A 22,064-nucleotide genomic window follows, 5' to 3' on the forward strand; every position below is an offset into this window, starting at 1 on the left:
CTTATGAAATATGTTATCAGTTTGCTTTCTTATAACTTGTGCTCTCTTTCAAAACAATATATAAAGAAAAAAATTCTAATTAATATACAAGAAATATAGAATGGTTGAGTTCTCATTAAGGTTTGCATGTATTTTTCTGGCTCCCTCCAAACAAGTTCAATATTTAAAGAATTAATATATTTTAATCCTCAATCATATTAATTTCTATTCATTATAGAAATTACTGAGATAGTACAGAACAGCAAGATTTATGTTTATCTAAACAGTTCTGTTCTACTGATGAAATAAAAAATAAAGTCTTAACCAGTGTGGGAGAGGACATGAAGGTGCTTATAAGATTTTTGTTGTGTGTGTGTTTTTTTTTTTTCCTACAAGGGTAAGAATAAAGGGTTTAAATAATCAGTGAGGTGAAGAGCAAAAGATTAATCATAGAGAATGAACATGCTTTCTTACTTTTGGCAGGGCTCTGGCAGGAGGCTTTTGTTGTCCCTCTGTCACTGTGCCTTTTTCCAGTTTTGGTGACAGAGAAGAACATATTTCAAAGTCTGTATGTCCCAGATCCTGTAAGTACTGGTAAAGTGGAGAATTCTGAAAGAGACATATAAAATTAACCAAATTTCAATTTTGTTACTACTTCAAAAGTTTAGGAGGCCAAACTCAACACCAAACTTCACTATCATGACCAGTATGCATGAATTCTTTAAAGCTTCATCTTTTAAAAAGTGAATTACTTGTCACAATGCCAACTAACAATAAAAAAAAAAAATCTACAAACAATTCAACAGAGAGACCCAAAAAAGGAAAAACTCTAAACAGATTTTTCTGAGTGGGTACCAACAAGAAAAAATGAATTTAGGAATATAAATAGATTTGTTAAGCACTTTCTTTGCCCAAATATTTGTACTATTAGAGTAGATTGCTTCAAAAGAGGCAAGCCTGGCTATAGATAGTTCCTAAGAGGGCCTAAGGTGAAAAGCAGTTATTACTTGAAGCTAAGAATTAAGCAATAATTATACTGCACTAATTATAATTTTATCATGCCATCATATTCATTAACTCATCAGCACACGTATGTATTATCTACAACATGCCTAGCACTGTAAACAAACTTAGAACTTCAAGAAATTTACCTAAAATAAGCTGTATCTTACATACAACCTTATGGCAAACAAGAGACTCTGTGGGTAATAAAAGCATTAGAACATGGTGGTTAAGAACACAAACTCTGGAGCTAGACTATATGTTCAAATCCCAACTGTGCATCTTACTGGCTGAGTATCCAATGACAGTTTATAATCCTGTATTTCAGCTGTCTCATCTTAAAATAGGAATAAAAATAAGACCTAGTTCGTAGGGCTTTTATATGGACTAAATATATACAAGCACTTAGAAAAATACCTGTCCCATAGTAATCACTCAATTTACACTTCAACTTTATACAAGCCAGGTGGAAACAGCACAGGTTTTGGAACAGACCGAAAAAACCCCCAAAAAACCAAAAAAACAACCAATCAACCAACAAACAAAAAAAACCAAAAAACACCCAAAACAAAAAAAACTCCAACCTCGTCAGATACATAGGCATCACTGTTAAACGAAAACCTATAGGACAATTTTCTGCATCAACAGTAAGCTTTAATTTTAACTTTTTCAGTCTTCTTTAAAAATAAACCTTGATTCCATTCAACAAAAATATTTAATACTTTAAAAAAGACCTTATGTTAGGTAGTAGAGATAAAATAACAACCACCACCAAAACTATAGTAAACAGCAACACAACTAACATAGTACCATGTGGCAAAAACTTAACTAGCACTCTACTTGCATCGTTGTTGTTGTTTTTTTTTCTAAGATTTTATTTATTTATTTGACAGAGAGAGACAGAGAGAGCACAAGCAGGGGAGCAGCAAGGGAGAGGGAGAGGCAGGCTCTCCACTGAGCAGGGAGCTCAGTGTGGGACTCAATCCCAGGACCCTGGGATCATGACCTAAGCAGAGGGCAGAAATTTAACCTACTGAGCCACCCAGGCAACCCATGCATCATTTCACTTAAGGTTCACAACAAACCCTAGAATATTTCTAACTAATTGTTATAATCATTGTTAATTCCCATTTCATAGAAGAGGAAACAGATTCACTCAGATACAGAATGCAGGATAGGTCTGACTCCAAAGTCAATACTCTGAAATATTATATACTATACTATCTAAAATAACACAGTCCCTCCTGTGTCTAGAGAGGAAGACACCAGGGAAACTTCCTTATAGTTTAGTATAGAAACATCAAGTAAATCATTAATTGCAAGATTGTTTTGGATGCTACAGAAACAGAGAAAAGGCAGTTAAATGAGACCAATGTTTTTAAGGGATTATGTCCCTGAGTTTGGGAAAATGAGAAGCAGTGGGAATTTGCTTATACTGGTAGCAATTTGCTGGGTATCAACTTGAGAGAATAAAAGATACATAAAATGCCTCCTTTTGTGAAATGTGTAAGCCTGATGATTCACAGACCTATACCTGTAAAAGGCCAGGCAGTAAATATTTCACACTTTGCAGGCCATATGGTCTCTATCGTAACTAATCAATCCTGCTGCTGTAGTGCAAAAGCAGCCACAATAATACATAAACCAGTGAGTGTGGTTATGCTCCAATAAAACTTTATTTATGGAAATCCTGAACTTCTTATAATTTCTATGTGTCACAAAGCACCATCTTTTGAATATTTTCCCCAACCATTTAGAAATGTAAAGTCCACTCTTTGTTCACCAGTCACAGAAAAACAGGTGGGGAACAGAGGACAAACCTGGCCCAACAGCTAGTTTGCTGACTCCTGTTCTTTTTTCTTTTTTATTTTTTTGAAGAGTTTATTAATTTATTTGACAGACAGAGATCACAAGTAGGCAGAGAGACAGAGAGAGGGAAGCAGGGTCCCTGCCGAGCAGAGAGCCCGATGCCGGGCTCGATCCCAGGACCCTGGGACCATGACCTGAGCTGAAGGCAGAGGCTTTAACCCACTGAGCCACCCAGGCATCCCGACTCCTGTTCTAATTAAAGACTTAGTCGCTATATTGAGGCATATTCTTAATTGCTACCTGTTCTCTGACAAGAGGCTTGGCGGGTGGGGATGGAGTTAAACTTTTCATTCAAATTCTAGTACCTTTCTTACTACACACTTGGCTGATGCTGTGTCAACACTGACCCCAAAGTCCCTTCCTTTTCCAGTTTATGTCACAGCTCACAAAATAACAAAATGGATTATCTGTACATACTTCTAAACGTGATTAAACAGAAGAGAAACAATGAATACTTTGTTCTCCGTATATGTTCTGCACATCAACTAAGAGCATTACTCAGTTGGGAACACCATAAGCTGGAACACCTGCTACTTCACATTTTGCAAAAAACAGCAGCATTAATTATTTACCTTGAATAATACCAATAATGTCCAATGGTGTCATCTGATACAGTAATTTCTTCAGTACCTTATTCTGCTTTTTCTACAAATGTTAAACTTTTCATTAACTTTTTGGTTGGTTTCACGATAATCTTGTCAAAGGTGTGACACCCATCTCTTTGAGCGACACAACTATGAATGATGCTTTAGTAGTTCTGGTTTCTTCCCCATCTTTAGTGATAGAATTTAACATTTTCTCCCTAGAAAAAACTGTTTTACAGTTTTGGGAAATTCTGGCTTGCCAAGGCTATCACTGTGCTTTGTTTCATGGCTTTATGTAACTAAGTATTTGAAAAATTTCAGAGTAGAAAACTTCGGAGACTAGGGATGAAGGCATTGCAGGTCTGACAGAATGTAATTCCAGTCACCATCATATTTCATATTTGAACTTTCTCTTTTAGACTGCTTCTACAAATCAAACCACTTTCTAACACATATAAACTCAGACTGTATGAACTCTAAAGCTCTTAGTCATTGTTTATGATAGTATCCTGAGTTGTAGCATTTATTTTACTGTTTCATTTCTATGCTCCAATCACTTTTGAGCCAAAATAAACAGTAAAATTTAACCAATGCTAACAAACCAATGAAAAACAAAGATTCTTTGCTTAATGAACTGAACCTTGGCCAAGATGAACTGATCAAAATAGACCTCGTAGCACATGAGTGATTTTTAAGAGTGCAAAGGGATTTTTGGTAAAATTATTATTACTTAAAAAAAAAATGTTTGAGGGTTAAGGTTACTATCACTTTTTCTCTGGAACTACCAAATAACCTATGTACTATTTAACAGATCTTAGAAAACCACATCATGACTAGTGTTTCACAGATTTTTATGGGTCTAAAAACCTGTTTAAGGTTATAAAAATTATTGAGAGCCTAAAAAGAGTTTTTGTGGATGTCTAAATTATATTAGAAATTAAAACTAAAAATTTTTTAAATATTAATTTACTTAAAATAATAATAAACTCATTATAATACTAATGTAATAATACAAACTTAATGAAAAAAAATTTTTTTTCCAAAATGAAAAAAAAGTACTGAGCAAAGTGGATTATTTTACATTTTTTGCAAGTCTCCTTATTATCTGGCTTAATAGGAGATAACTGGATTCTTTTATGCTTCTTCATTCAATGTATTGCAATTTATTGTTCTGGGTGAAGTATATATAGAATATCAAGCTTTGGGGCACGTGGGTGGCTCAGTTGGTTAAGGGTCTGCCTTGGACTCAGGTCATGATTGCAGGGTCCTGGGATGGAATCCCATATCCGGCTCCTTGCTCAGCAGGGACCTGCTTCTCTCTCTCCTTCTGCCTGCCTGCTCCTCCCCTTGCGTGTGCTCTCTCTGTTTCTCTCACTGTAAAACCTTAAAAAAAAAAAAGAAAAAAAAGGAAAGAGAGAAAGAAAGAAAGAAAGAAAGAGAAAATCAAGCCTTAAACAGGTAAGTAGTTGGGGGCGCCTTGGTAGCTCAGTTGGTTAAGCATCTGAATCGATACCAGCTCAGGTCTTATGATCTCAGGGTGGTGAGTTCAAGCCCCACATTGGGCTTCAAGCCCAGCACGAAGCCTACTTAAACAAAGATATGTGGTTGGAAAGGGAGTATTTTAGTTTTTTAAAGATTTTATTTATTTATTTATTTATTTGAGACATACAGAGATGGAGAGAGCACAAATGGAGGAGAATCAAAGAGAGAGGAAGAGGCGACTCCCTGCTGAGCAGAGAGCCCAACATGGTGCTTGATCCCAGGACCCTGAGATCATGACTTGAGTTGATGGCAAATGCTTAACTGACTGAGCCATCCAGGTGCCCCGGAAAGGGAATTTTTTTTTTTCCTTAAGATTTTATTTACTTATTTGACAGACAAAGATCACAAGTAGGCAGAGAGACAGACAGAGAGAGAGAGAGAGAGAGAAGCAGACTTCCTGCTCTGAGCAGAGAGCCCGATGCAGGGCTCAATCCCAGGACCCTGGGAACATGACCTGAGCTGAAAGCAGAGGCTTAACCCACTGAGCCACCTAGGCACCCCTGGAAAGGGGAGTATTTTAACAGTCTTTCCTGCTAACTGCATTAACAAAGAATAGCTATAACGAAACTCGACAAGTGATAGTTTTGAAAAAGTTAATTAAGTATGGAATATAAAACCATACTGATGAGCTTTTCATATTCTATAGACAAATGAGAGTGAAAAGGCAAATGTGTTAATATTAAAATGTGATCGCCCATTGCAACAGCCCTAACCACTATATTTACAGGTCTGGGGCTATTTAGGCTTATGAACAAATACACTGAAATTTCTATGTTTCATATAGTGATTATTATAGGTTGATGGCAGCCTCAGAAAGGGCTTTTTTTGTGAAGGGTAAAGCAGAGTAGGTGATAATAGGTAATTTTCTATTATAACTTTTTTCCTGAGTTCAAGCAAAACAGAACCACAAATGTTTCAGTTAAGTTGTTTTCTTGAAGAGAAATTATTAGTACTGGACTCAAACTATAATTTTGTTGTATTGGAGAATGTTACTGTTGCCAAAAGAAATATGAGAAACCTCAGACACAGCATGTGGGAGCTTCTCCTCAGGAAATCCTTGTGGTTCACTATTCCTGTAAATTTTAGCTGACAGAAAACACACATCATAGCACCAGAAAGAATTTTGCTAAGTGAAAGACAGCCAAGAGTCTCTGGTTGTGCTGAGATTTTTCTGATGGCTGAAACATACTTTTGTAAGAAAAATAAACAAAAACAGACAGGAAACCCCAACGTTTTTGCTGAATAAGCACTTCAAGAAAATGATTCATTTAAGTCAGGGACTACCAGCACCTCACACCCACCCACCCATTGAAGATAACAGATCCCACACCGAAAGATATATATCAAGCTTGAAACACTCATTTAATTCATTGTTTGCTTTCTACATGATTTGTGGTACTTTCTATAGAAGTGCCGGTACCATATTGCTGGTTTGCCAGTAACATATTGCTGGTCTGCATTTAAAAAGGAAGATAAACTGGTGCCAACATTGAGGTGATGGGTAAAATACTTTCATCATTGTTCTCTCTTCTAATCTGACTTATTTATTTTTTTCTTTTTAGAGAAAGAGCGTGCACATGCGTGGGACAGGGGCAACGGGAGAGAGAGATTCTTAAGCAGGCTCCACACTTCATGTCAGCACAGAGCCTGTCATGGGGCTCGATCCACAACCCTGAGATCACGACCTGAGCAAAATCAAGAGTCAGAATCTTGGGGTGCCTGGGTGTCTCAGGTTAAGGAACTGCCTTCCGCCCAGGTCATGATCCTGGAGTCCCGGAATACAGCCCCACACTGGGCTCTCTGCTCAGCAGGGAGTCTGCTTCTCCCGATGACCTTTCTCCACACATGCGCTCGCTCTCTCTCTCTCTCTCGCAAATAAATAAGTAAAATCTTAAAAAAAAAAAGAGAGAGAGAGAGAGAGAGACACTTAACCGACTAAGCCACTCTGGTGGCCCTCTTGTAAACTGCTTTAAACATTACAGAGAAAATAAGTTGTAACCTTCCAGGTTCTAGGCTGGAGAGGAAACAGGCAACATGACAACATGACTGAATTAAGCAACTCATTCAATAATAAATACTGATTGAACATCTTCTATATGCCAAGCAATATCTAGGCACAGGGAAGAAAACGAAACAAAACAGGTAAATTCTTCACTAATGTTTCATTATATGATACTTCTGATAGGACCATTGCTTTCAACTACCAAGGAAAATATTGAGTCTTCTGCTATGTTTCTGGAAAATTCTCTCTTGGTCCCAGCTTCCTTAAGTACAAAATAAGGGTGCTACGGGTTTCTTAAATTTGTTCAAGTGCTAAAACAAAACTCACAATGTTCTCTCACAAACAAGATAAAAAAAGTGATATGCTATATTATATTATTATGTTATAATATATTATATTACATATCACATAAAACACATATTATAATAATATATTATAGTTTGTGCTAAATCAAATGCTATGTTATCTTATGCAACTAGTAAATGCCAAAATACAGAAATTCTACATAGCAAATTACCCAGTTTCTTCAACAAATAAGTGATATATTAAAGGTGGAGGAAGTGGAGAAAACTGCTTAAGACTAAAGGGACATATCACTCAAATGTGATATATGGGTTTTGTTTAGATCCTGGTTTGAACAATTATAAGAAGAAATTTTTTTAAAAATTTTTAAAAATTTATTTATTTGACAGAGAGATCCCAACTAAGCAGAGAGGTAGGCAGAGAGGAGGAAGCAGGCTCCCCGCTGAGCAGAGAACCTGATGGGGGGGCTCCATCCCACGACCCTGGGATCATGACCTGAGCTGAAGGCAGAAGCTTTAACCCACTGAGCCACCAAGGCAACCCAAGAAGATATTTCTTAAGATACTCAAAATCCAAATGCAGACTAGCTATTAGGTGATACTATAACTGAACTAATGTGAGTTTGTTCCTTGGTGAGTCACAGACAGGAATTACACCAGGTGAGTTGTCACACAAAGGAAACTTTATTTGCAGAAAATGAGGAGATCATGGGGAATAGCTTCCAAAGCCTGAAGCCCCGAACAAGGGAGAACTGGGTTCTTTTATTTAGGATTAGAATGAATATTTAGATAGGGGTGCCTTGTCACCACTAAAGACAGGCATAAGCCAGGGCACGTGTCTTAAGGAAACATGACTATAGGGATACCTGGGGGAATCAGTCAGTTAAGCATCTGCCTTCAGCTTGAGTCGTGATCCCAGAGTCCTGGGATCAACACCACATGGGGCTCCCTGCTCGGCGGGAAGCTTGATTTTCCCTCTCCCTGCCACTCCCCTGCATGTGCTCTCTCTCTGGGAAATAAATAAATAAAATCTTGAAGAAAAAAAAAAAAGGAAACATGCCCTTATATATCTTATGTTCTATAAATGAGGCTTGTGCTCCTTCTTGGATGGAAGTTTTAGTATTAGAATGAGGTAACAGTAATTGTTCATCACTCCACACATGGTCCAACTGTGTAGGTGCAAGCTGAGAGTTAAACTGAAACCAGTCTGGGTGATCTGGGCTGTACAGAATTGTTTGCCCAGGCAGTCCATACTGCTTGAGGGGTAGTTTCAGTTTATATCGTGGGATGTTACGCCCTTCAGTTCTTTTGCCTGACCTAAAAGATAAGCTTGAAAGAAGAAGTTAAGGAATAATGTGGGACAAAAGTCAGTAGGTAGAAGCAGGGGAGTAGTGAAGGTCAGATCTTAGGGTCTAGCTGGTAAAGTATTAGGGAATTAGCATTTTTTAAAAAAAGAGAACATACTGATCTGTTAGAGATGTATAAGGAAGTACTTACAGGTGAAATTAGGTAATGTCTGGGATCTTCTTTGAAAGAGTCCAAGAAAAAAGGTAGGGGTGGAAGAGGAACAGATCAGTTTGGCAAAAAGTTAACACCTGCTCAAGCTGAAGCTGGGTATACGGAACTTTCACTGTATTATTCTTTCTTTTTATGTATAATTTTAAAAGTCCATTGTTAGTTTTAAAAAGTCAGATGCCAGCTAAAAGATCTGTATGCTGAAAACTATAGAACATTGAAAGAAGTTGAAGCACAAAGAAATAGAAAAACATTCCATGCTCATGGATTAGAAGAACAAATATTGTTAAATCTCTATACTACCCAAAGCAATCTACGCATTCAATGCAAACTTGATCAAAATAACACTAGCATTTCTCACAGAACTAGAACAAATAATCCTAAAATTTGTATGGAACTGGAAAAGACCCCAAAGAGCCAAAGTAATGTTGAAAAAGAAAAGCAAAGCAGGAGGCATCATAATCTTAGGCTTCAAGCTCTATTACAAAGCTGTAATCATTGATACAGTATGGTACTGACACAAAAACAGACACACAGATCAATGGAACAGAATACAGAACCCAGAAATGGACCCACACTATATGGTCAACTAATCTTCAACAATGGAGGAAAGAATATCGAATGAGGGGTAAAAAAAGCCTCTTCAACAAATGGTATTGGGAACACTGGACAGTGAAATGCAGAAAAATGAAACTGGACCACTTTCTTACCCCATACACAAAAATAAACTCAAAATGAATGAAAGACTTAAATGTAAGACAGGAAACCATAAAATCCTAGGGGAGAAAATAGGCGGCAACCTCTGTGACCTTGGCCATTGCGACTTCTTACTTGATATGTCTCTGGAGGCAAGGGAAAAAGCAAAAATGAACTATCAGGACCTCATCAAGATAAAAAGCTTCTGCACAGTGAAGGAAACAGTAAAGGAAACAATTAACAAAACTAAAAGGCAATCAACAGAATGGGAGAAGATATTTGCAAATGACCTAGTGGACAAAGGGAGTATCTAGAATCTATAAAGAATTAATCAAACTCTACATCTAAGAAATACATAGTCCAGTTAAGAAATGGGCAGAAGACATGAACAGACATTTCTCTAGAGAAGACATACAAACGACTAACAGACAGATTGAAAAAAAAAAAAAAAGGAACATGACTCAACATCAGGGAAATACAAATCAAAACCATAATGAGATACTATCTCATACTGGCCAGAATGGCTTAAATTAACAACTCAGGAAACAACAGGTATTAGTGAGGATGCAGAGGAAGGGGAACCCTTTTGCACTGCTGGTGGGAATGCAAGCTGGTGCAGCCACTCTGGAAAACAGCATGGAGATTCCTCAAAAAGTTAAAAACAGAACTACCCTATGACACAGCAATCGTACTACTAGGTATTTATCCAAAGGATACAAAAATGTTCATCCAAAGGAGCACTTGCACACCAGTGTTTATAGCAGTGCTATCAACAACAGCCAAATTACGGAAAGAGCCCAACTATCCATTGACTGATGAACGGATAAACAAAATATGGTATATACATACAATGGAATATTACTTGGCCATCAAAAAGAATGAAATCTTGTCATTTGCAGTGACAAGGATAGAACTAGAAGGTATTATGCTAAGGAAAATTGGTCAGTCAGAGAAGGACAAATATCCTAAGACTTCACTCATATGTGGAATTTAAGAAATAAAATAGGTAAACGAACATGGGGGAAGGGAAGGAGAAATAAAGTAAGAAAAAAACAGAGGGAGGGAAACCATTAGTCACTTTTAATTACAGAAAACAAAGGGAAGGTTTGTTGGTGGTGTCGTGGGTAGGAGGATGGGCTAAATTCATCATGGGCATTAAGGAAGGCACTTGTGATGAGCACTGCATGTTATAGGTAAGTGATTAATCACTAAATTTTACTCCTGAAACCAATACAACACTATATGTTAACTTACTTGAATTTAAACAAATAGATAAATAAATAAATAATCAGATGTCAAGTTTTCCTAGAATCTGGTATAAATGATTTAAGAAAGTAACATGCAAAATAATGTAAAATTAAGAAAATTCAACTTTCTCTTTTAATGTGGGGAAAAGATAAGCTTATTAAATTTTAGAACAGAACATCTGTGTCTTTTCAAATTTCCATATAATGGTAGTAGAGCTTCTAATATCTACTGAAAGAGAATATAACAAAAAGCAAATATTAATTTAGTTATATCTTTAAATGAAACCACACCAGCACCAACTAACATACTATAACACATGCACATAATACTCTATGTGTAAAAAGTGTTCATATACTATTGGGCAAATATTTGCACTGGCAAATTTTCTGCAACAATGACCAGGTCACTCAATACTACCACCAAGTATAACAAATGTCAAAGATATCCTCTAGCAATAAGATTTCAAGTTACCAGTCTCAGTGGAGATACAAATAAATGAATAATTACCTTTCAATGTCAATCATTCATATTCACTTTCCACTGACTAATGAAAAGTTTGGGGAATAAGCAAGTCTCAATTATGTGACTTTTGGACCATGTTTTAAAAACAGCATTAAGACAGTTAAAAACAAAAAACAAAAAACCAAAACCACAACCAAACAGTATGTTCCTACAGAGCAGAAGTCCTCAAAGTAGATTTTGCCCCCATCCTCCAACTTCAAGGTCTTAAGACATTTTTGGTTGTTATAACTGAGGAGGGGAGGAATGGTACTGGCAAAGAGTGGGCAGAGGTTAGGGATGCTTATGTAACCTCGTACAATGCACAGGAGAAACCCCACTCTTTGTCAGCTCAAACTGTCAATAGTGCTGAAGTTGAAAAACCTTGTTTTAGAGCATAAGGAATCAGACTGAAAAATTTCACAAGAAATAAGTAGCCCAGCAGCTCTTTTCCTTAATTTTTATTCTGGGAATGATAGATTAAAAAGGCAAAAACCAAAATGGGAAATTAGCTATTTTTCCATGACTTGTAATCTAAACCTCAATAGGCATTCTAAGAGTGAAATGAGTTATCTTCAAAAATAACTGCATCCAAATTTATACATTAAAATTTTAACCAGGGGTGCCTGGGTGGCTCAGTGGGTTAAGCCGCTGCCTTCGGCTCAGGTTATGATCTCAGGGTCCTGGGATTGAGCCCTGCATCAGGCTTTCTGCTCAGCGGGGAGCCTGCTTCCCCTGCTCTCTCTCTGCCTGCCTCTCTGCCTACTTGTGATCTCTCTGTCATATAAATAAATAAAACCTTAAAAAAATTTTTTTTTTTTAAACCAGCCATCAAAAGTGATTTCCTTTGGTTACAGGCACATCCCTGTCAGTGCTATAGGCTCACAACAAGCACCTTCATCAGGTTAAGGATCAGCCCACAGAACCATAGATGCTCTTTTCACACTACCTCTGATGCACCATATGGACTCTCTCCTTCTCTGTCCCAGAACGAGTGGTTTGCAGAGCTGTGCCCTCTTAGAAAAGCACTTTGTGGTCTACACTAACTATTGGTCAAATTCTGATTCTGGTTTCTTACCAACTATCTGCTCTGTCTTCTAGGTGCCATTGACTGAGTGCAAACAGCATTCCACTGGAAAAATCACTTAGCTAGAAAAGGGGAAACACATGGCAATCATCACTTGCTCGCTTATCTTTAATCAAATAGAGTACCTACTATACGTCTGGTACTAAATTACAGGAATTTTCTGCCATTAACTTCTCACTGGGAATAGTCAAGAAAAAGTTATAAACTTTTTTTTCTTAGCTATAAAAGGAAATTAAGTTCAACTGCCTAAACTTGCAGCTTTTCTTTTTTAGTGTTTTGCTATTTTTAAATAAAAATTCAAAAAACAAAAAAGATCTAAAAAGTACCTTCATCCTACCCTTCACCTCTACTCCCTCTCCCAAAACATAACCAACATTCATTAGTTTGTGAATACCTGCTCTCCAAATTTGGTTAGTACCCATTTATGCTTGAAAGTGGCTGGCAAGGGAGGAGGCCAAGATGACTCCTACCTAGATTTCTGGTTTGGACAATTAGGTGATGCTATTTACTTAAATATAAAATAGCGGCAGAACAAAATTCTGAAGAGAGAGACTGTGATACACTCAAACATGAATAACTTAGACCTAAAACGTCTGGAGATTAGGAAATTGCCCTCGTTTGAATGCACAGATCTGAGCTTTTAGCGAATAGATATGGTGGCAAACCCACAGGGTAATGTACAGGTATAGAATCATAAAGAGATGATAAGATGAGCTAGAGATAATACAGAGAAGATAAGAGGGCCCTCAGAGAGGCCAATATTTTAAAAAAGCATATAGCCAAAGCTGGAAAATAGTAAGAGTAAAGACAGTTAACATTTCTCGGGTTGCTTATATGGCAGGCCTTAAGGATGTTTTATAATACCTTATTTACTCCTAACAGCAAACTTCTAAAGACAAATTATTACTAGTCCTCCAATTTTAGAAGGAAATTAGGGCATACGGAAATTAAATAACTTGTCTAAGATCACCCAGCAAGAATGTAAAGGTAGCTGATGTTGAGGCCAAAGCCTACACCCTTAATAACACAAAATTCTCGGGGCGCCTGGGTGGCTCAGTGGGTTAAGCCTCTGCCTTCGGCTCAGGTCATGATCTCAGGGTCCTGGGATCGAGTCCCGCATCGGGCTCTCTGCTCAGCAGGGAGCCTGCTTCCCCCTCTCTCTCTCTGCCTGCCTCTATGTCTACTTGTGATCTCTCTCTGTCAAATAAATAAATAAAATCTTAAAAAAAAAATAATAACACAAAATTCTCTTTGAAAAAAAAGGGTTTAGAAGGAAGAACCAAGTCTTTTCTTGTTTGTCTTTTTTTTTTTTTTTCCTTTTTAAAATTAAGCTCCGGGGCGCCTGGGTGGCTCGGTGGGTTGGGCCTCTGCCTTCGGCTCAGATCATGGTCTCAGGGTCCTGGGATCAAGCCCCACATCGGGCTCTCTGCTCGGCAGGGACCCTGCTTCCCTCCCTCTCTCTCTCTGCCTGCTTCTCTGCCTACTTGTGATCTCTGTCTAATAAATAAATAAAATCTTAAAAAAAAAAATTAACCTCCATGCCCAGTGTGGGGCTTGAACTCATGACCCTGAAATCAAGAGTTGCATGCTCTACCAACTGAGCCAGCCAGGTGCCCCTTATTGTTTTAAAATACTTGTTTTAGGGGCGCCTGGGTGGCTCAGTGGATTAAGCCGCTGCCTTCCGCTCAGGTCATGATCTCAGGGTCTTGGGATCGAGCCCCCCATCGGGCTCTCTGCTCAGCAGGGAGCCTGCTTCCCCCCCACTCTCTCTGCCTGCCTCTATGCCTGCTTGTCATCTCTCTCTCTGTCAAATAAATAAATAAAATCTTTAAAAAAAAATACTTGTTTTAATATTCAGGTATGGAAAGCCAACAGATCACGAAATGACTGCCATACCAGATTTTATATTCTATAAAGTTCAAAATGCTGGTCCTGCATGGTATAATTATTAATTCAGTCATATTTTTTTCCCTCTCTTCAGGTTGTCCTCATCTCAAATTATTCCCCTTTCACTGGTGGACTTCGGTTTCATAGAACTATGGTCACTTGAATCTGGAAACACATATGTGGATTTTCCCCCCCTTCTGTGAATATATCTTGGAGAGTGGCAACTCCAAATCGTCATAGAATTGTTCTTATGATCTCCGGGCTCCATGATTTTTCTGTTTACTCATCCTTAAGAGAGTTCTGTTTTTATTAGCCAAGGGTTAATAAAGTAACAATTGGGAATAATTCAGGCAGAAACCAAAGGAAAAATTTCAAGTATAAAGGCAAAGAAAAATAATCAACAGGTAACAGGGTACCAATTTAGAAATCCAGTCACCAAGGGTGACAGAGTCGATATGATCAAGATCACACAAACACAATTAAGCAAGTATTCCAGCGCTGCAGTTTTCCACAGGCTTTGGGGTCCATAAGTAGTGGGAGTCTGGAAATTGTCCTTGACCTGCTCTATCAGCCCATTTCTTAGGTTACAGCAGTGTTTACCTCTGGTCTGGAGATGACAGTACTAAGTGGCTAATTCTGTTTGATAATACTGAGATGCACTTTTTTCTCACAAGAGAATGGTCAGTATCAGTTCACATCTGTTTGGTTGATTCTCTCTCTACTAATTTCTCCCCAAACAGCAGCAACAACGCAGCACCATTTACTGAGTATCTACACTGTGCCAGGCACATTTCTAAGCATTTGTATGTTACTAACTCATTTCGTCTTTGTAATAACTTTATGAGGCAGAGCTCATTTAAGATAAGAGGAAAATAAGACATATAGAGACCAAGTAACTTGGCCAAGGTCACAGAAAGAGTAAATGATAGAGCCAGGATTTGAAAATACAAGTCACCAATAGAGCCAAAGCTGTAATTTATTCACTATAAACAATGTAGAATTAATTCATTAACTCAGTTGAATATAGTACTTTGCATAGTTTTTTTTTTGGACCAGAAACTGGACTTGTTAATTTTAAAATTATCTAACAGATGAAGTTAGAAAATTCAATACATCATAACTCTCCTGGTAATATTTATTTTCAATCTCTCCTCTTCAGATGAGCTATAATTCATATGTATTTACCTCAGATTACACAACCTTAATACTGGCTGCAAAGAATTTTGGACTATAAAAACAATACTATTTGATTCTTACAAATCACTTTCAAGTCCAGCTCACTGGGTTTTTTTGTTGTTGTTTAAAGATTTTATTTATTTATTTGACAGACAGAGATCACAAGTAGGCAGAGAGACAGAAGGAAGCAGGCTCCCCGCCGAGCGAAGAACCTGATACGGGGCTCGATCCCAGAACTCTGGGAGTCATGAACTGAGCCGAAGGCAGCGGCTTTAACCCACTGAGCCATCCAGGTGCCCCAGCTCACTGGGTTTTTAAAACAACTCTTATGAGGCACCTGGGTGGCTCAGTGGGTTAAGCCTCTGCCTTCGGCTCAGGTCATGATCTCAGGGTCCTGGGATCAAGCCCTGCATCAGGCTCTCTGCTCGGAAGGCGGCCTGCTTCCCTCTCTCTCTGTTTGTCTCTCTGCCTACTTGTAATCTCCCTCTCTCTGTCAAATAAATAAACAAATAAATAAAATCTTAAAAAAAAAAACAACCTCTCTTACGACACTAGAAAGAAAATATGGTCAACATATGGCAATACTGATTCCTTTAATTTACACTAAGACTGTATAATCCAATAAAAAAATAGTAAAAACTGAAAATATGGGCAAAGGATAGAAAAAGGCAGTTCAAAGAAAAAAATATACAAATGGAATAATACAAACAAAAACATATTAGACTTTATCCTTGATAGAAGAAGTACAAATTCAAACAAATATATAATTTTAGTCTGGTAGTTGGCAACAGTTAAATTTGATCATGTTTAGTGTTGGCAAGGGTATGAGGAAAAAGATACTTCGTACACTATAAGTGGGAGTATATCTATAAAAATATAAATATATCCATTGACTGAGCAATTCTACTAGCTATCTATTTTATGGATATAATTATAAAAGAATGCTTAAATGTACATATAAGAATACTGACTACTATAGCCATTGAAGAACCCCACTTACATGATTAAAAAGTCAAAGGATACATTCCTATGGTATTATGCATATATTTGCATATATATATATGAATAAATCACACTCTAAATGATCTGGAAAAGAACTGGTTACAGTGATCAGTGATTACTTCTGGGAAGATAAGAGGAACAGGGGAAGAAAAGGAGGATTAAGGGTCAGCTAATGCTTTCCCTGTATTATTTGACTTTTTTATAATAAGAATATATTCATGTGTCATTTGTGTGGAAAAGGTGCCCAGCATAAGGCCTGATTTAAAAGGTTTTGAACTGTTAGCTTAGCAAATGACTAGAATGATCCTGTGTTCTTTCCTATATCAAAAGTTGATCTAGTCAACTATTACACAATAGTTGATCAATAGTTGATCTAGTCAACTATTACACAGTTTCATTACTTAAAATATCAGTACTACATCAAAGCCATACCTAATAGTATGATGTCAGTACAGACGTCATCTGATCTCTGCAACTCTATATTAAACACAAGAAGCAATAGGAAAAGGCAGTTAGCTACTAATAGAAGGCGGTAGGAGGCAGGAGGCACTGGCACAAAGACATGAAATTGTATAATGGAAAAGTGACTTAGTTAATGAACACCTCAACTTATAATAAACCTGTACTTACCTAGAAGCCTTTGTTTCCATTCCCTTGTTAAAAGAATTCATCAAATTACTTATGGGTAACTTTTCTTTAAAATTTGTATCCATTTTTTATTTCTTCAGAAGAGAAAGTACTATAATGTTAAATATTTTTATAAGTTTCTGCCACGTCAAAGGAATCTCTAAAAGATCTTTTATTCAAAACAAAATCTTTAAGGAAAAGATGTCTGTAATTAAGGGCATTTGATGGAGAATATTAGCCTGGAAATGATTATTAGCAATTAAAAATATTTTGATTCTTTTATCTTTGAATATAATTTAAAGCTATAGGTCTAAATGTAATTATCACATATAGAACAGCAATTTCCTGGGAAAATCTAATGAAAAAGGAGGAATTCCTGTAGTTAATTGCTGATTCCCTTATTTCTTCCAGGCTAACTGCAGAATACCACAAAATAAGCTGATGAGGAAGACTGTCATTACCAAGTTACACAAGATAGCTATTTTTTCTATTTTTAATGAAGAGCTAAAACTGTCATAATTAACAAACCCTACAAAATAAATTTCCCCATTACTATTAATTATATTGCCAATATACTGAATTTCTACAGACTTCTCACTTATCTTTAAATCAGTATGCAATCAGAAAATATAATTTGAAAATAACAACTCACTGCCTCCCCCACTCCCAATCTTAAACCTTGGACAGATAATATCATAAAAAAGTACCTTGCAAGATTGACTATGAAATAACAGGGAATACTTTTGGAGTTGACACATTTCAACATAACTTCTAAGTTACTACACCCAAAGCCTTGAATCCAAGCATTAATTTAATTGTTCCTCAATACGAACAAAGCAAAATCTAATCACAGAAATCAAGAAGATTAAGTAAGCAAAAAGCATCCATAAAAATTGGTCCTATTTATTAAATAAACTACTACTCACGGGCAGCATAGTTTAATTTCTCCAGTTGACCTAGATGAAAAATTTATTGACTTCTGCCCATATTCTTTTGATCCATACACTTCTTTCTTTGATGGTTCCCACTTGTTTCTCCAGAAGAGCTACACTACAAAATGGCCACTGAACTGGAGGGTGTGTCTTCATCATTACTAAGCATTTTCCTATCAGAAGCAGCTCTTTGAAAAAACCTCAACATAATTTCTTCATTTTCACTCAGTATTACTCAGTGACTTCAGAAGTAATAGAAAAAATAGGGTTTTTAAAATGCCTTTAAAAGATATTACTTAAAACTTGTCTTTAAAATATTTTTACACTAGCTGCAGGTAAAACATATACTCATAAATTTTCCCGGCTGCAGGCTTCTAAAATTTTCCAATCAAAATGCATCCAATTCAATTAATCTTACATGAAATGTTATACACAACAAAAAGTTTTAAAAAGGGTAACTACATTTTTTTTCTACACAAAAGCACAAGTGTACTTCAGAACAATAGTATCTAGTCCAAGACAAATATAACCATAAAAAGAAAGCTGAAGAGATGCAAAGGGAGAAAATTGACTTCCACAGCTCACATGATCAACTGAATATAAAAAGTCACAGTAACTTGGTCTTAACTAAGAGAAAGGAAGACAGCAATGGTTGGTTGAGTGCTCTCTAGTTCTGACACTACCCTTATATCATCCAATATCTGGTTAATCAATTGTCATATAATGGGCCACTTACTGAATGCTGGGAAGAAGTAAAGGGAGGAAGCAAAACTCATTTTTAACTACTTCAGAAAAAAAAAATAATTAGAACCAGGTCAAACACTGGCAATATGTTGTTGTGAGAAGAGCATGCAACAGACATTAACATGAGGTCTGGAAATTACTAGATCATGTCCAACCTTATTCTCCTTTCTCCTCATCCCAAATGATAATAATAAAAAGAGTAGAGAAAGATTTTGTGGTTCTTTTAAGAGATAAAGGAGAGATTTTACTTCAAAATGATGCATTCTGTCCTTTCATCAGAAGGGGAGAATCTGTAAGGTAAAGTAAAAAAAAAAAAAAAAAAAGGACAGGACACTTTAATAACAAAGGTTAAAGAGATATGAGATTAAATGGTATGGATTAATCAGCAGAATCCCAACTTTGGGAATTTAGGCAACAATGGTACAGACCCAGGAAAACTAAAATTAAGTAAGGGTTTCTGATCTAAAAAGGGACTGGAAATGGGCAGAATTTCTTTCCTGTATTTCTTAATTAATGAAAGACTATAAAGGCTCTCATTTATTCAACTTACAAGATTTGAGAAAAATTTAATACTGAAGCATGATCTGGTTAACCCCTTTATAATAAATAGGACAAATTTTAGAAAAAAATCAAATGATTCATTCAAGAGATCCTTGCTAATTAATGTCATTCTCCTGACTACTAGTATAGTCCTCTTTCCCCAACGCTTTTAAAAAATGAAAGCCTTTGGGGCACCTGGCTGGCTCAGTTGGAAGAATATACAACTCTTGATCTCGGGTTGTGAGTTCAAGCCCCACATGAGGTATAGAGATTAAATTCAAAACTTAAAAAAAAAGGAAAGCCCTTAAGACAGTCATAAAAATAACTTAAGCACTGTATATCATAACTTGAGATAAAGAAAGTTGCATAAATGCAACACATATAAGTAAAAAAGAGAGAGACCTTAGTACCTTTTGGAATGTTTATATATTTTTTAAAAATGTTAAAGTCTTTTTCTTTTTGCCCCAAATCTTTTTGTTTCATTGGTTTTATTTTATTTTTTATATTTTTCATTTTTTTAAAGATTTTATTCATTTATTTGATAGATCACAAATAGGTGGAGAAGCAGAGAGAGAGAGAGAGGAAGCAGGCTCCCCACTGAGCAGAGAGCCCAACATGGGACTCCATCCCAGGACTCTGGGATCATAACCTGAGCCAAAGGCAGGGGCTTTAACCACTGAGCCACCCAGGTGCCCCTTATTTTATTTTTTTAAATGTTAAAATCCTTATTAGAGCTCTGAGGCTATGTGAAGAAACCAAAAGGGAAGAAACAACATGACCCATACAGAAAAAAATCAAAGACTTATTCCCCAAGAATAATTTTTATAATTCCTGTTAAATATACTTACTATTGTACATCTGGTAATAACCTAGCTTTGGCCTTACTGGTTAATCTTCTATGTCAATAGGGTTCTAATTTAATAACTCCATTAATAAGTATTCTTTCTACTACAGATAAAAGCATGAATTTTGCTATGACTCCAATCTATTCAGTAACATAGTATTTTATATAATGCAACTGTGGAGAACTTTATGTACTACAGAAAACTGAAGATACATTTTAAGTGAAAATAAAATGATATATTACCTTAAATTTTATAATTATTCCAGAAAGCAACTCCATTATCAAAATAGCAAATACTGTCAAAATATATATTCATAGAAAAAAAAACCAATTTACTTCCACTAGGTCAAATCAATAATGCAAGGAGAAAAGAATCCACAAATGATACTTACAAAAAATGCCTTAACTTTTTTAGAGATGTATAACAACCTCTAAAAATATAAGGCATACTGGAATTAAAATTTTAAAAAATAAAAAATAAAACAATAAAAATAATATAAAAATAGGAGAATCTCTCAAGAGAGGATTTTTTTTTTTTTTTTTTTGTAAAGAGAGAGAAAGAGAGAGAGAGCAAACACAAGTGAAGGGCAGGGAGAAAACCCCAAGCAGGTTCCAGGCTCAGCATAGAGCCCAAAGCAGGGCCCAATCCCACAACTCTGAGATCATAACCTGAACAGAAATCAAGAGCTGGACGCTCAACCAAGCTACCTGCGGGAGCCCTGAGTGAGAGAGGATTTTTAAAATTTACTTTTAAATGTGCAAGACTGTGTGAGAGCCATCTCACATTTATCTGGTTGATTTAGTGTGGGGATTGGGATAGGGGAGCTAAACCTGAACATAGTCCCAACAAAGAGTTAACATTTAATACTTTACTAAGAAGTATGAAGGAGGGAAAGAGATCCATATAAGAGGCGCAAAATTTAGCTTTCAAGTCATTAACAAAGGAAAAGAGAATGAATCTCAACAACCACCAGAAAGAGTTCAACTACAGGGAACACGGTTACTACCGACAGGAATGTGAACGAATAAAGGGTACCTTCAGGCCAACTCTGTAGCCCTATAGGGAATTACAATGGTTTAGAGGCACTACAAATAATGCAAAGAGGTAGAAATATTTGTCCTTCAGATAAAAAGTTATTTTCAGGTACTCTTCCCTCTGGGAATGGAAGGATTCAAAATAGGATGAATGACTCAAAGTTTCTGCAATTAATTTATAATGAAAAGATATGAAAGCTACAAAGGGGCAACATCAGAACTTTTAAATACCTGCCTAAGGTCAATAGAGATTTCCTACTCTCAAAACATCTTAAAGGTAACATTATGGAATAAAATGATGATACTGATATTTCAGTATTTATTTGTTTAGTACCCATGTTAGATATGCTGTTCATAATTTTCTAACTTTGTTCAGCCTGCAAGGTCCAAGTCTGAGGTTACACTGTCCTTTTCACTGGAGCCTCCTGGGGTAGTTGGGCTCCAAGATAATTAAATTAACTTTGAACATATATATATGGAATCTAGCACTGATAAAATGAAGGCAGTCAGATTCTCAGGCAAGGACTGGGACCCAGACCTGGGAATCTCACTCTTCCTTTCCTTTCTTAATTCCTCTACAACACCATCTTTCAGTGTACCCCTAGCTCACCCAGACTATCACAACTCAAATGTGACCTCTGGGCCAAAATTATAAGAAAAAATAGTAGGTTGATTAATACTCCAGGAAACTGGTATTAAGTTGATATCAAATCAAAACACTTAAAAAAGAGTTTTAAGCAGGGAAAGAATGTATTTGGAATATTTTGTAAAATTATGGTTGACTTAAAATGTTAAATTTTAATGTTAAGGTAGCATATGACATTTTGAGTAAGTCTTAAGACATAAATGAGTCTGATTTCTGACTCTGAAAGTCATTATAATAACAGTATTAAAACAAATACACCAAATATATCCAGTAAAATTTTCTTAGGGAAACAGACGTTAGGTCCTAT

At 36.4% G+C, this 22,064-nt stretch overlaps 1 protein-coding gene across 6 annotated transcripts in view; it reads right to left on the reverse strand.

Moving 5' to 3' along the window:
* Positions 1–22,064, reverse strand: part of VEZT (vezatin, adherens junctions transmembrane protein) — a 69,441-nt gene that overhangs the window by 41,934 nt on the left and 5,443 nt on the right. For 5 of the 6 annotated variants that reach the window (XM_045084830.1, XM_045084829.1, XM_004748527.3 and 2 more), the window contains exon 2: positions 454–588. In XM_045084830.1, coding sequence (XP_044940765.1) covers positions 454–588 — 135 coding nt within the window. Of the gene's footprint in view, positions 1–453; positions 589–22,064 lie in introns of those variants that run through there. The other variant, XM_045084832.1, reaches the window with a different exon arrangement.

This window comes from Mustela putorius, unplaced genomic scaffold (genome assembly GCF_011764305.1).
Source record: "Mustela putorius furo isolate JIRA1106 unplaced genomic scaffold, ASM1176430v1.1 tig00000788_pilon_pilon_pilon, whole genome shotgun sequence".
Taxonomy (NCBI): domain Eukaryota; kingdom Metazoa; phylum Chordata; class Mammalia; order Carnivora; family Mustelidae; genus Mustela; species Mustela putorius.